General features: G+C 41.4%; 1 protein-coding gene across 2 annotated transcripts in view; it reads left to right on the top strand.

Moving 5' to 3' along the window:
• The window catches only part of LOC120314232, a 65448-nt gene extending 54228 nt beyond the window's left edge, over window positions 1-11220 (top strand). Inside the window, exons 1-2 of one of the 2 annotated variants that reach the window (XM_039357101.1) lie at window positions 5267-5836; window positions 8252-11220. In XM_039357101.1, the coding sequence (XP_039213035.1) occupies window positions 8611-10560 (1950 nt within the window). In that variant the 5' untranslated portion in view covers window positions 5267-5836; window positions 8252-8610 and the 3' untranslated portion in view covers window positions 10561-11220. Of the gene's footprint in view, window positions 1-5266; window positions 5837-8251 lie in introns of those variants that run through there. The other variant, XR_005558376.1, reaches the window with a different exon arrangement.
• Window positions 11221-12634: the final 1414 nt, after the last annotated feature.

The raw sequence follows: 12634 nt of genomic DNA on the forward strand, positions 1-12634 counted from the left end.
GTGTAGAATGACATATCTCCCCTTCTGGTTGAGATGCTGGCGTGGAATCACATTTATGACTGTCTGCTGGGGATGCGGGAAGTCCACCTACATGCATTTTTGCTTTTTTGCAGGCCGGCTCTGGTTAAACAAACAAACAAAAGGCTATCACCAACATTCCTAATAATGTAATAACGCTCCCCTCCCTTTAGTTTCTAAAAAAATAATACTAATGATTTTGTAGTTGGATAAAATGCTAGATATTATACCTCCTAACAGCATTCGTGTTGTGTAGCTTGTGCATGGCTGGGCCTCTTGGGGCTCCTGGGGTAATGTAAGGTCTACATATGGCTGGTCATCCACCCATTCTGAAGGAAAAAAAGCCCCCAATGTTCAGAATTGTTGCAGAAATGTTTACCAGAATCTAAAATGTTATGAAAATATGAAAGACAAATACCTTCATACGCCCTCAAACATTCTGAGTCTGTCAATTGGTTCTCTACAGTAATAGCAACATCAGTGAATAACTGGTCATCCTCCCATTGTGAAGGAAAAGAGAAATCCTATGGTCAGATTTGTTGCAGAAATGTTTACCAGAATCTAAATGTGTGAAAGTATGAAAGACAAATACCTTCATAAGCCCTCAAGCATTCTGAGTCTGTCAATTCATTCTAGTGAAATAAAACAATCAATCAGTCAAACAAGCAAGCAGACAAGAATATTTTAAAACTCCATTTTGCATCTAAGTGTTTCAAAAATTAGCCATAAAACTACTTACAATAGTGGCTTCCATTCTGAAAAGGGTCTTCTTAGCAGATCAAATGGCTCCAGAGGTACAGATATGCCAGAAACCAGCAAATGTGACTAGACCAGTATGGACCCTGCTTTTGTATACACTGGTGATGTCACAACTTAATCACATCAGAGGAGGTGTGTTTTTCACAACTTTTGCAAATCTGACCACCCCCGCCTCATCAGGGAAACCGAATTGAATAATACCCCTTGAGTTTTGATTAAATTGTGTTTAACATCTGCCAAAGTTAAACAGGGGTCAGCAAAAGAAAAACATAATACATATTTCATGTGATTTGTAAAGCCCATTTTATTATAAATTTCATAGCATTAAGAGATTCTTGTAATTAATTTCTGTTACATTTTGGCATATGAGCCTCTTCAGAGACAATGGCAATTCAGATTCAATCTTTGACATTAATGACAGTGGTTTACGGCTCTTTTCGATGCGCTGTATGAATGTCTTGACCTCATCAAGGGAACCCTGGGTGAAATATAAGTTATTCATTTTGTCAGAAATACTGATGATGATCCAGAGAACATGAGGCATAGAAAGTCTAAAGCATAAGCTTTTAATATGTTCTGTTTCACTGGTACCATCCACGTGGTCTTCATCTGATTGTAGACACCCCATTAAACAGTGGTGTAATATTTTAATAATACACGCTTTCAGAATCTGAGGCATGCTGACATTTTGAGACTCCGCCGTTTCTAAAGCAGGAAATAAGGTAGATTTAGGCTAGCTGTTTCAACCAATCAAAATACTGTTTTCTTAATTTATATATATATATATTTACTTACCATTTGATGTTTTGCAGAATCTGCAATAACAAGGTTTTATAAGTTTGTTCTCTTCAATGAAACTGTATAACTCAGGTCCTTTTCTTATTCTGCGCCCACGCTTGGGTGGTTTGGGGGTCAAATTTACATCAAACAAATCTCCATCAGAGGCTGCCATCTTCAAAAGACTGCTGGGGTTAAATCGCTAGCTGTTCAGGCCTGCCCACACAAACTCCCCTGCCCCTTGAAATGACACGCCCTTGAGCATTGTGCATGCCCAGATCACGGGGAGCATGACATGCCCAGGCACGTCCCAAACAAGGCCTAACCCCCACTTTTTTTTACTAGCAGACAGAGAGGCATGGCTGCTTGCTGCTTGCCTCTTGTGAGCCTGGTTGGCTGCTTGCCTCTTGTGAGCATTTTAATTCCTGTTAATATTCCTTGTCTTTTGCTATAGTGGGGAGGGGGGCAGAATAAATTTTATTCAAGGTGCAAATGGCAAAATATGTGTCTTTAGATTTTTTTACAAAGGTAAAAACCAGCTGTGGGTTTTAAAAGGGGCTGTGTTTGTTTGTTTTTTCCCCTGCGTTCGAGGAAATGCTTTTAAAGCCACCTAGAAATAAATACCTTTCAGAAAAAATATCTTTTAGAAAAAGGGGGTTAAATGCAGGCTCTGGCTGCCTTTCAGGGGATTCTTTTCCCCCAGCTTTTGAGGCACTGATTTTTAAAACTCCACAAAAATTAAAAGCATCGTTAGGCTAATAAAAAGCCTTTTTTTATTTTTTATTTCACAGCTCCCCAAAGTAGGGCTTGTTTCCCAAAAACACAAACAGCTCCCCAAAGTAGGGCTTGGTTCCCAAAAACACAGGCCTCTGCTAATTATTCACTTAGCTCTTTTTGGTTTTGAATGTCCATAGAAATAGTCTAGGGTTAACAGCTCCCCAAAGTAGGGCTTGTTTCCCAAAAACACAGGCCTCTGCTAATTATTCACTTTACTTAGCTATTTTTGGTTTTGAACGTCCATAGAATTAGTCTAGGGTTAACCTAATCATGTACCCAGAGGATTGCCTGCCAATCTTGATGGGATTAGGCCAAAACGTCACATCCGGAGGGTGGGGGCTGAGCACGTCACTTCCTTTTAGGGCTGTGACCTGTTGACGTAATCAGCACATGGGTTTGTTTACTTTGATGACGTCACTGATCAAAAGTGCTGATAATTTTCATTAAAAAAAGGTATACACTACTTCTACTGGTGTAGGCTTTGGAGGTTACAATCTATCAGAAGCGCCTAAACAGAATACATTATACTAAGTACCACAGGGGGTACTTAGGGCATGCCTTCCACATCATCCTCCAATGAAATCCCATTGAGTCCCGGGTTTCGGCACCAAAATTGTTAGACACAAAAATAGTGACAAACTGAAATCCACTCTGAGTTACAAATAGAAAAGAAGTTTATTAGACTTCACAACAAAGTCTAAAAAAATAACGGTTTGCAAAGCGTAGTGGATTCAGGAAGGCAATGCAATGTAGCCAAGCACTGAACCACACCCCAAATTCCAAAATCACATATTATTATACATCCTATCACGACGCCCCATTCCCTCCCCCATGGCCCCATTGGCTTAGGCTTTGGAGGTTACAATCTATCAGAAGCGCCTAAACAGAATACATTATACTAATAAGCTCCCTCCCCTACTATCCCATATCCATTCTAGAGGAGAGATGTCTCCCATCTTCTACACCTGTTAGATCCAGTAGGGGTACCAGGCACCAGAAGGTACTTAAAAACAATTCCTAGATGGTGACTCACACTGGGCCCCATGGTAACTCCTGTTCTCCCCCCTTCCTCCACCTGAGGCTTGTATGTTCCCTATATACTCAAAGCATCTACTCAGGCAATTGATTATACAATGATAATTATAAAATATAAAATATGATTACATGATAATACTAAAAGCATATATATTTTTATTTTTAAATTTCCCCCACACTTTGACATAAAGTCAGCATCCCTTCTGGGAAAATTTGCTTGTAGCCTTTGGTAGCCACATGATATACCCTAGTCCAGTGTTTCCCAAACTTGACAATTTTAAGCCATGTGGACTTCAACTCCCAGAATTCCACAGCCAGCAACGCTGGCTGTGGAATTCTGGGACTTGAAGTCCTCATGCCTTAAAATTGTCAAGTTTGGGAAACACTGCCCTAGTCAACGCTAATTTTTTTTTTCATGATTACAACTCTCATTCCAGATGGTCCTCATTACAGGGAATCCTTGACTTACAACATTTTATTTAGTTTCTGTTCAAAGTTACACCGGCACTGAAAAAAGTGGCATGATCATTTTTCACACTTACAACCCTTGCAGTAACCCCATAGTTACATGTTCAATATTTGGATGCTTGGCAAATGATTCACATTTATGATGATTGCAAAATCCCAGTGTCATGTGATCCCCTTTTGCAACCTTTTGACAAGCAAAGTCAATGTGAGGAAGCCAGAATCACTTAACTGGGTTACTAAATTAACAATTGCAGTGATTCCCTTAATGACTCTGGCAAGAAAGGTAGTGAAATGGTGCAAAATTTACTTAACAACTGTCTTATTGTCAACAGAAATTTTGGGCTCAATTGTGGTCGTAACTCGAAGGGTGCCTGTATTTATATACAGTATATACTCTGTGGGAAGAATCCAGAGAAAGAAATATTTGGGGGAATATTAAAAAGGCAAAATATATTTCCCCAAAGGAATAATGGAGAAGATCTTTAAAAAGGCAGAAACTTCTCTCCCCCCCCCCTCCCAGCCAGGGAACTCAGCAAAAGCCAGCTTTTAGAAACGCAAATGTAATAATCTTTCAGAAAAGTTGCCGCCTTCCATCTAGAAACTGAAGAGATTAGGAAGACAAAGACCCCTAAAATCTACATACCCCACTCTAAGACAGGACATAATAGGATTAACCCACCAATACCAAAAGGGCACACTCAGACTGAGCTCAAAGTACATGACACAAGAAATACAAAGCCTCAAACAGGAACAGGAAACAACCTCAAGAGACCCCAGAAGGTATAAAAGCCCACCATTCTGCTCCATGTGGTCACTTTTTTCCAGAGTCATCTTTCTGTCTGGCTCTCCTCTTCAATAAATTACAACCTTCTTTCTAAAACAGTTGCCATGTCATAATCATTTCCTTAGTAAAGAACCTTGCATTTGTCTCCAACAGATCTTCCTTCCTTCCTTCCTTCCTTCCTTCCTTCCTTCCTTCCTTCCTTCCTTTCTTTTTCTTTCTTTCTCTTCCTTCCTTCCTTCCTTCCTTCTCTCTCTCTTTTTCTTTTCCTTCCTTTTCTTTTCTTTCCTTTTTCTCCCCATCTGAGTAAACAACTCTGGGTGGCTCACAATTTAAAAACATATATTACAATTAAAATCTTCAAAACATTTTAAAACAGTAAAAACCATTAAAACAATTCAAAACATTAAAACATCTTTATGCTATTCTGCCTTTTCTCCTACCCTTTCAGGTTGGTTTTGAATGTGGAATCTGCTTTAGAATTTTACCCATCCAGTTGTGTATCATCTGCAAACTTACAGAATTCATCATTTCCCTCCCCCCAAGTCATTTTTAAAAAAATAATAAAGGTAGAGGACAGAGGGCTGAATCTAGTAGCATTCCACCTAATCTCTCTTTCCAATTTGATGAGAAAAAATTGCCATTCGTGTAGCTAAACTGGAATTGAAAAAAGTGCAGGAAATTAATTTGATCCCTGCCAGAAATGGAGGTGAAACATTCAGAGATCAAGAAGAGAAGAGAAGAGAAGAAAGAAAGAAAGAAAGAAAGAAAGAAAGAAAGAAAGAAAGAAAGAAAGAAAGAAAGAAAGAAAGAAAGAAAGAAAGAAAGAAAGAAAGAAAGAAAGAAAGAAAGAAAGGACTCCCCATTCAGAGGTCCAGAGGGTATTTATAAAACCAGAAACTGTTTTGATTTGCAATGCCCCATTTTAAGAGAGGCTGCAGAGTTTCCACAGGTGGCCTCTGGAAGTTCCCTGAAGCATCCAGGGGAGGATTTAGAGTTAAGGCCCTGGGTACAAAAGCCGCCTTTTACAACTTGGGCTGATTTCCGAACACGCCTGATTTCCAGGAATCAGTGCAAAGCAGAAACTGAAACTAAACAGGCTGCATAAAAAGCACTCGCATCCGCTCGAGCTTCACAAAAGCATCGAAACCCCTCGCAGAGCGAATATAGCCGGTTTTGGCTCCTCTCCAGTCTGAACTTCAAAGACAAACAAGTTCCGACGTGAGTCTCTCTCTCTCTCTCTCTCTCTCTCTCTCTCTCTCTCTCTCTCTCTCTCTCGGGGGAGGGGGTGTTTCTTATGGTGGTTCTCACGGCGTCTTTTACCAACAGGTGAGCCTCCATAGGGTCGTGTCCTTAAGGGAGCATAAAACTTTCTCCCGCAGGGGGTGGAAAACACAGAGTATGGGGGGGGGGAGCCAGAGATAGGCTGATTTTCTGGTTATGGACAGTGAACTGAATGAAAGCCCAATGAGAGGATGGAGACAGATTCTGCAGTGGAGGTTGGGGGTGTCCTCATATGAAATGGGGGAAGAGCCAGGAAGCCAGGATTCAGCCGAAGTCTGAAAATTATGTGTCACTGTGCTCCACTAGGGGGATGACAACAGCTGAAAAGAATCGTGCAGAGCTCGGAGTAAGGAGGCTGAGGAAACAAGTGTATGTTCCGTTAGTATTTGGAAGCAGATTATGGCGAGGATGTAATTTAAGCTTGTTTCTCTTCTCCGTTCCTGAGTTCACGGAAGGAGGTGGCTGTAAAGTGGCTTTTTCCTTAAATCCCACCTGTTGGTGAAATCTAATTGTACTTTAACTCTTAATACATTCCGGGGTGTCAAAGGAATCTCTTGAATCTGGCTTGAATCAAAGTCCGAGGGAAATGAAAGATGAAGTCAGAATAAGCAAAACAAAATATGCATTCAGTTTTCAGTTATTTATTAAATGGATAAGTCAGGTTACATTGAAAGATGAGAATCTGGCTTGAATCAAAGTCAGAGGGAAATGAAAGACCGGAAGAAGCAAGACAGGTCCTTCATTATTTATCTCCCTTTATGCATTCAACTAAACTATCAATTTATTAAATGTATAAGTCCTCTTGGGGAGGGAGAAACTTACATTGAAAGAAGTGAACGTGTTTCCAGTTAATACATTGGAAAGCTTCAGTTTGACTACGAAGATACTTTGAGGTACCAGGTACTTCTTGAAATACGACAATATATTTCCATCGCTAAGTAAGATAGTTATTAAGTGAGTTTGGCAGCATTTTATGATCTTTCTTGCCAGTTACGTGAATCACCGAAGTTGTTAAATTAGTAACACGGTTGTTAAATGAATCTAGCTTTGCCATTGATTTTGCTTATCAGGAGGCCACAACAGACCTGACCCCATGACACTGCAACTGCCACAAATAGGATCCAGTTGCCAAGTGTCCGAATTTTGGTCACGTGACCAGGGGGATGCTGCAATGGTTGTTCAATGTGAAAAAGGGTCATGGGTCACTTTTTTCAGTGCTGTTGTAAGTTTGAATGGTCACTAAATGAATGGTTGTAGGTGGTAAGTTGAGGACTATCTGTATTGTGGTTTTACTGTGGCACTAAATGGGATTGTGTAATTAGTTGAAGAATGAATGTATTTGAGACTTCAAAATTTGGTTAAACAGAATTTGTCAGCTTTCAATCTTTGAACAGATTTTGTATTGCCAGAAAGGCAAGATCAGATAACAGGACTCCATATAAACTTGGTTTGATTTCTTGTTCAAACATTGACTCTAATGATTTGTGTAACTATGATTTCGCTGATTTTGGCATACTAAGCAAGTAGAAAATATTATTGGAACATTGTTCTGCATTTTTTTCTTTTTAGTTTTTTTCTTTTTTTCTTTTAGCTTTATTGTTTAGGTTTTTTAATCATATAGCTGTTTTCAGTTATTTAGATTGAAGTATAAAAATATATTCATTTTTATTGCTGGCACTGGTTAAACAACATTTAAAGACTTAATAAACAACATTTAATTAATATTAATTAAATTAATATTTAAAAAATTCTGTCCAGATATGTTGGATGTTAATTCTGTAAATCCCCATTGAATGTGGCCGTTGGGTTGGCTTTGGAGGTTATAGGAGCTAAAATTCAACATTTCTGATAGAAGCAAGCTAAGTACATGTGAAACAAAGGTTCAGAAGTGAATTTCTAAATCTAATTTATGAAAATGCAGCAAGTCAGGCAAATTTTGCATTGTAGGAGATGACCAGACTGAGCCCGAGGGAGGGGTCAAGCACATCATCAGTCTCGAGTCCCTTTGCGCTCACAAGAGATCTAAGGCCAGCGCACCTTGAATTCCGTTGACCCTTATCGACCACCAATCTGCCTTTAACCGTTAGCACTTCAGATTCTTGTAGAGAGTGCTAACATGCAATAAACCTGTATTCATTTCAACCGCCTCAGCTCCTGATTTCCTGTGCTTGGCATGCATATTTCTGAAAAGGAAATTAGCGCCAGTAAAAAAACATTATGACTGTATTATCCTGGATGTGGCAAAGTCTTCTAGAACTCCTGAGTTCACTGGGATCTTTTCCAATCGAGGTATTCCAGAGACTACAGTTTTGACTGTTCAACCTTTCTTCTTCTTCTTTTTGTTTTATCCAGGCCGAAATGGCTGTCCAGCCCAAAGGTGCGCTTGCTACGAGAGCCGTGATGAACATTAGCAAAGCAGAGGAAGTCCAAAAGGAGACAGAACTGATGATGAAGCCCCACGCAAATTGGGAGGAGTATCTGATGCCTGGGCCCATTTCCATCGCCCTCTTAGGGGAGCTGGCTTGCATTGCTGCAGGACAAGGAGACTTTGCCATCAATCTTGCCCCACCCGAGGGAGGCTACAAATATATGAGGTATCCGGACTCTTTCCGGGCCTCCCTGATGCAGGTGAGCAACAGTGGGTGGCATGCCTTCAGCATAGCCCACAAGAATATGGATGGCATCCGGCTGCTTTCTATGAGCAAATCAAGATGGTCATGAAGACCTTATTCCAGGGTGACCTTACCTTGATAGATGCCTTGCTCCCTGGACAGCTATCCAGCCTGAAATCAATTGCAAATGAATGTTCCTCTTTGGCTAAGGCAGTTGACAATAAGTTCTATGATGTCATCTGTCTGACTGAGGAACTCCTGGAAGTGTGTATGAGTTCCAAATCACAGTATGAACAAGGATTGACGCAAACCAAACACGCCTTGGAAGACCTGAAGCTAAGAAAAGCAGCAGCTGAAGAAGCCCAGGCCAAAGCAGAGGAATACTACAAGGAAGTAAAGAACAGAGTGACTGATACGTTTGACGATTATAGAAAAGCGATAGATAGCATTCCTACCGGCTGGAGTAATGTAATTCTGGATTTCACTTCAACTGTAAGAGAAACCTTGACGGTGCCAATTGCCAACCTGACATCCTTGGTCAGCTCTAACAGAAATAAATTGCTTTCTCCAATCAAGAGCAGAAGTGAGGAAGAGTTTGAAAGTAAGGATGACTTTATAGCCATGAACAACATCTGTCCCCTGTCAGGTCAAATGGTGGTATTGGTGGACAGACTTAAAACCATGGTGGATGATGAAGGTAATATTAACATGGATGTCCTCTACAATAAAAAAAACAATGAAATCAAAACCATATGGATCAAAAATAAATCCCAGCAACTGTTAGAGAAAATAAATAAAGAAAGAAAGTGCAGCCTGAAAAACCTGGCAATGAAAATATGTAATTATATAATCGAGATTTCCAATATGTTAACTGAAAGAGTAGAGTCAGGGAACATAAACCAGAAAGAACTGATAAAGAAAATGAATACCCTCTCGACTGATATTGTTGTTTTTGATAGCAGAAGCAAATCCTGCAACCGCACATCCCCTTTCTGTCCCGTGGCGCCAAATATGGCCAAATCCCAGGCCAAAGCAGAGGAGTACTACATGGAAGTGAAGAACAGAGTGACTGATACTTTTGATGATTATAGAAAAGAGGTAGATAACATTCCTACCGGCTGGAGTAGTGTAATTCTGGGTTTCACTTCAACTGTAAGAGAAATCTTGACGGTGCCAACTGCCAACCTGACATCCTTGCTCAGCTTTAAGAAAAATAAGTTGCCTTCTCCAAATATGGCACCAAATATGGCCAAATCCCAGAAAAATGTCCAAGAAGATTCATCGTTGTCATCAGCGATGAAAAACAGCCTTTTGAAAACCGAGCAAATGAAAGAAATACTGAAGATGAGTCAAGAAGAGTACCAGAAAAGCTTCGACAACTTAAAGGAGCAGAATAAGGATTTGCTGGACGTGCTCAGTGAAATGAGGAAATGTGAAATAAAGGAGATTGATTTTGAAAAAGCCCAAAAGATGCTGATCAAAGGCCTGGACACCATGGGAAGAGTGAAGGAGCAGTGGGAGAAAATGGTGCGTTTCTTCCAGATGATCTCGAATCTCATTGATTCCTGTCTCAATAAGCGCCTGACGGAATTTGTGAAATCGGCCGAAGATCTTCCCCAAATTCCAAATTATTCCCACCAAGACTTTGTCATAGATATGATCTATAAACAGGCCTTCAATGCGTCCAACATAGCTCATTTGGTGCACATGATATCCGAGACCTACACAGACGTGTCTTCAAAATACCTGATGGATAATGTGGGCAGCCTGAGCAGGCTTATTTCCATGGACCCTTCTGATCCCCAATTCCAGATGGAGCGGATCAAACTAGCAGACGGCTGTGACAATGCCCGAAAAGCCATAGAGGACCTGGTCATTAAGCAAAAGAAAGAATTTGAAAATAACATCCATGCCAGAGTGGCCAAAATCAATTCTGAGCTGAAGGCTGTCTTGGCAGAAGTGCCGGAAGCTGAGAGGAAAGCGATCGAACATAATGTGCACAAAGGAATGAGGGAAATCACCGAGGATGAAGCTGGTCAATTCATGTAGAAATGTCTTTCAATCCATGAGGGAAATGGAGGCAGTCTAGGCCAGCGGTAGGCAACCTTGGCTCTTTTATGACTCGTGGACTTCAACTCCCAGAATTCCTGACCTGGGAGTTGAAGTCCACAAGTCATAAAAGGGCCAAGTTTGAAGACTCCCTGGTCTAGAAGTTTATAGCCCATTGTGCTCTTGCTCTTTTCTTTTTCTGAAAAAAAGAGGAGAGGAATTTTCACACAGCTGCAGAGAACTGCCTTATCAGACTTTTGGTTCCATTCCAGAGTTATCTCACCAAGGCCAGGTCGTGCAGTCTCCTGAGCTGGGAATCAAAGCCATGAACTTTTGAGGCTAAATTTTAATAAACCTCTGAAAATTGCTCACTAAGATTGAGCTTCTGCACAGGTTCCAGAGTGCCCAGCGCTGTGCACTAAGGCCCTTGGAGTATCTCCACTGCTTGAAAATGGGGCTGCCAGCAGCTCAAGGGACAACATCTTGCAATGTAGACGGGGTGCACCCCAAATAGTCTAAAAATAGTCTTCAGATTCTGGCTGCTAGACCTGACCAGAAACTTCCAGCAAGAAGAAACAGTGTGAGTACCAAAAATAAAAACACTGGTTAATGCTGTATTCTGTTAACACCAGAGGAAATAAATAGAAACCTTGCTTAGTATATTGGTTTTTTTGTGTGTGGCTATTTAATTTATTTGCTGCGGTGAAACACTAAGGCTTAAAATTCTTCTTACCTACTGTTGTGTTCATTATCTCCGGATCCTCAAAAGAACGTGTTCTCTGGCACCTGGTCACTACCTGAAACTTGGCAAAACAGCATAGGCCATTTACTCACAAACCACAAATCTTATGACAGCAGACCTCTCAAGCCTGCAACCAATTAATTCACAAAATTTCCCACACTTAACTTTGCTAAGGAGCACACCAATATTTACCTTGACACTCATCGGTTTCATTCAACTTAACAGCAATATGCTTTATCCACCCCCATTCCTTCACTTAAATTATTATAAAGTTAAGAAGAAGAGATGAGGAGAATTCTGGGAATTGAAGTCCACACATCTTAAAGTGGTCAGGTTTGAGAAACAGTCTAGTGCAGGGGTCCCCAACCTGTGGGCCACAGCCCACTACCAGGCCGTGCCGGGCTGTGGGACAGGCTGGCTAGTACACTCACTTGCCCCCACTAACACTAGTGCCACGGTCGCACAGTGAAAACGGGGCACTGAGCAGCCTAAACGGAGCACTGCGTGGCAAAAACAGGGCCCATGCAGCAAAAACGGGGCAGGGCTAGAGAGTGTCATGTGGGTGCTAGTGCCACCCTGTTTGTGTCATGCGCATGCTCGCAGCCCTGTTTGTGTGCAAGCATGTAAAATGCTTCCCCCTCCCTTTCCATCTGGTCCTCCAACCGAGAAAGGTTGGGGGACCTCTGGTCTAGCGGGTGGAGTAATCAGAGTCTCAGTTGTATTTCTGTGCAGGATTTGCACAGAGACTATTATCTGATCAAACATACTTTGGATGGTCCTCCTTGACTGTTGGCTGATAGTATTTCCATCTTATTTCCATCCATTTCACTGTTCCTAGGAGAGCACACTACTTCGACACCTATAAAAATCAGGGTATATTAAGGCTGCTCAGGGAGGTCTAGGGATTTAGAGGAAAAGAGAATGATGGGAATGCAGCAGCAGAACGAGATTGCTGGGGCTCCTGTGAATGAAATGCAAGGGGGGAAATGCTCAGAGAGTTGGAGGGCTAGAGAGGCCCCTCAACCACTGGCCAACTTGGTGAAGGAGTATAACAGTAACAATAATAAAAAAGTTGGAAGTGACCTTGGAAGTCATCTAGTCCAACCCCCTGCTCAGGCAGGAAACCCTATACCAGTGGTTCTCAACCTTTCTAATGCTGTGACCCCATAATACTGTTCCCCATGTTGTGGTGACCCCCAAGTGGGTGTGGCCACCAATAAGAGGGAGTAGGACAGCTAGGGAAAAGGGAAAAAAATGGCGGACAGCGTGGTTTGGCGACCCCCGTGAAATGGTCATTCGACCCCAAATGGGTCCCGACCCACAGGTTGAGAA

The sequence above is a fragment of the Crotalus tigris genome, unplaced genomic scaffold (assembly GCF_016545835.1).
Source record: "Crotalus tigris isolate CLP2741 ecotype Arizona unplaced genomic scaffold, ASM1654583v1 scf7180000018867.1602434, whole genome shotgun sequence".
In the NCBI taxonomy this organism is placed as follows: Eukaryota; Metazoa; Chordata; class Lepidosauria; order Squamata; family Viperidae; genus Crotalus; species Crotalus tigris.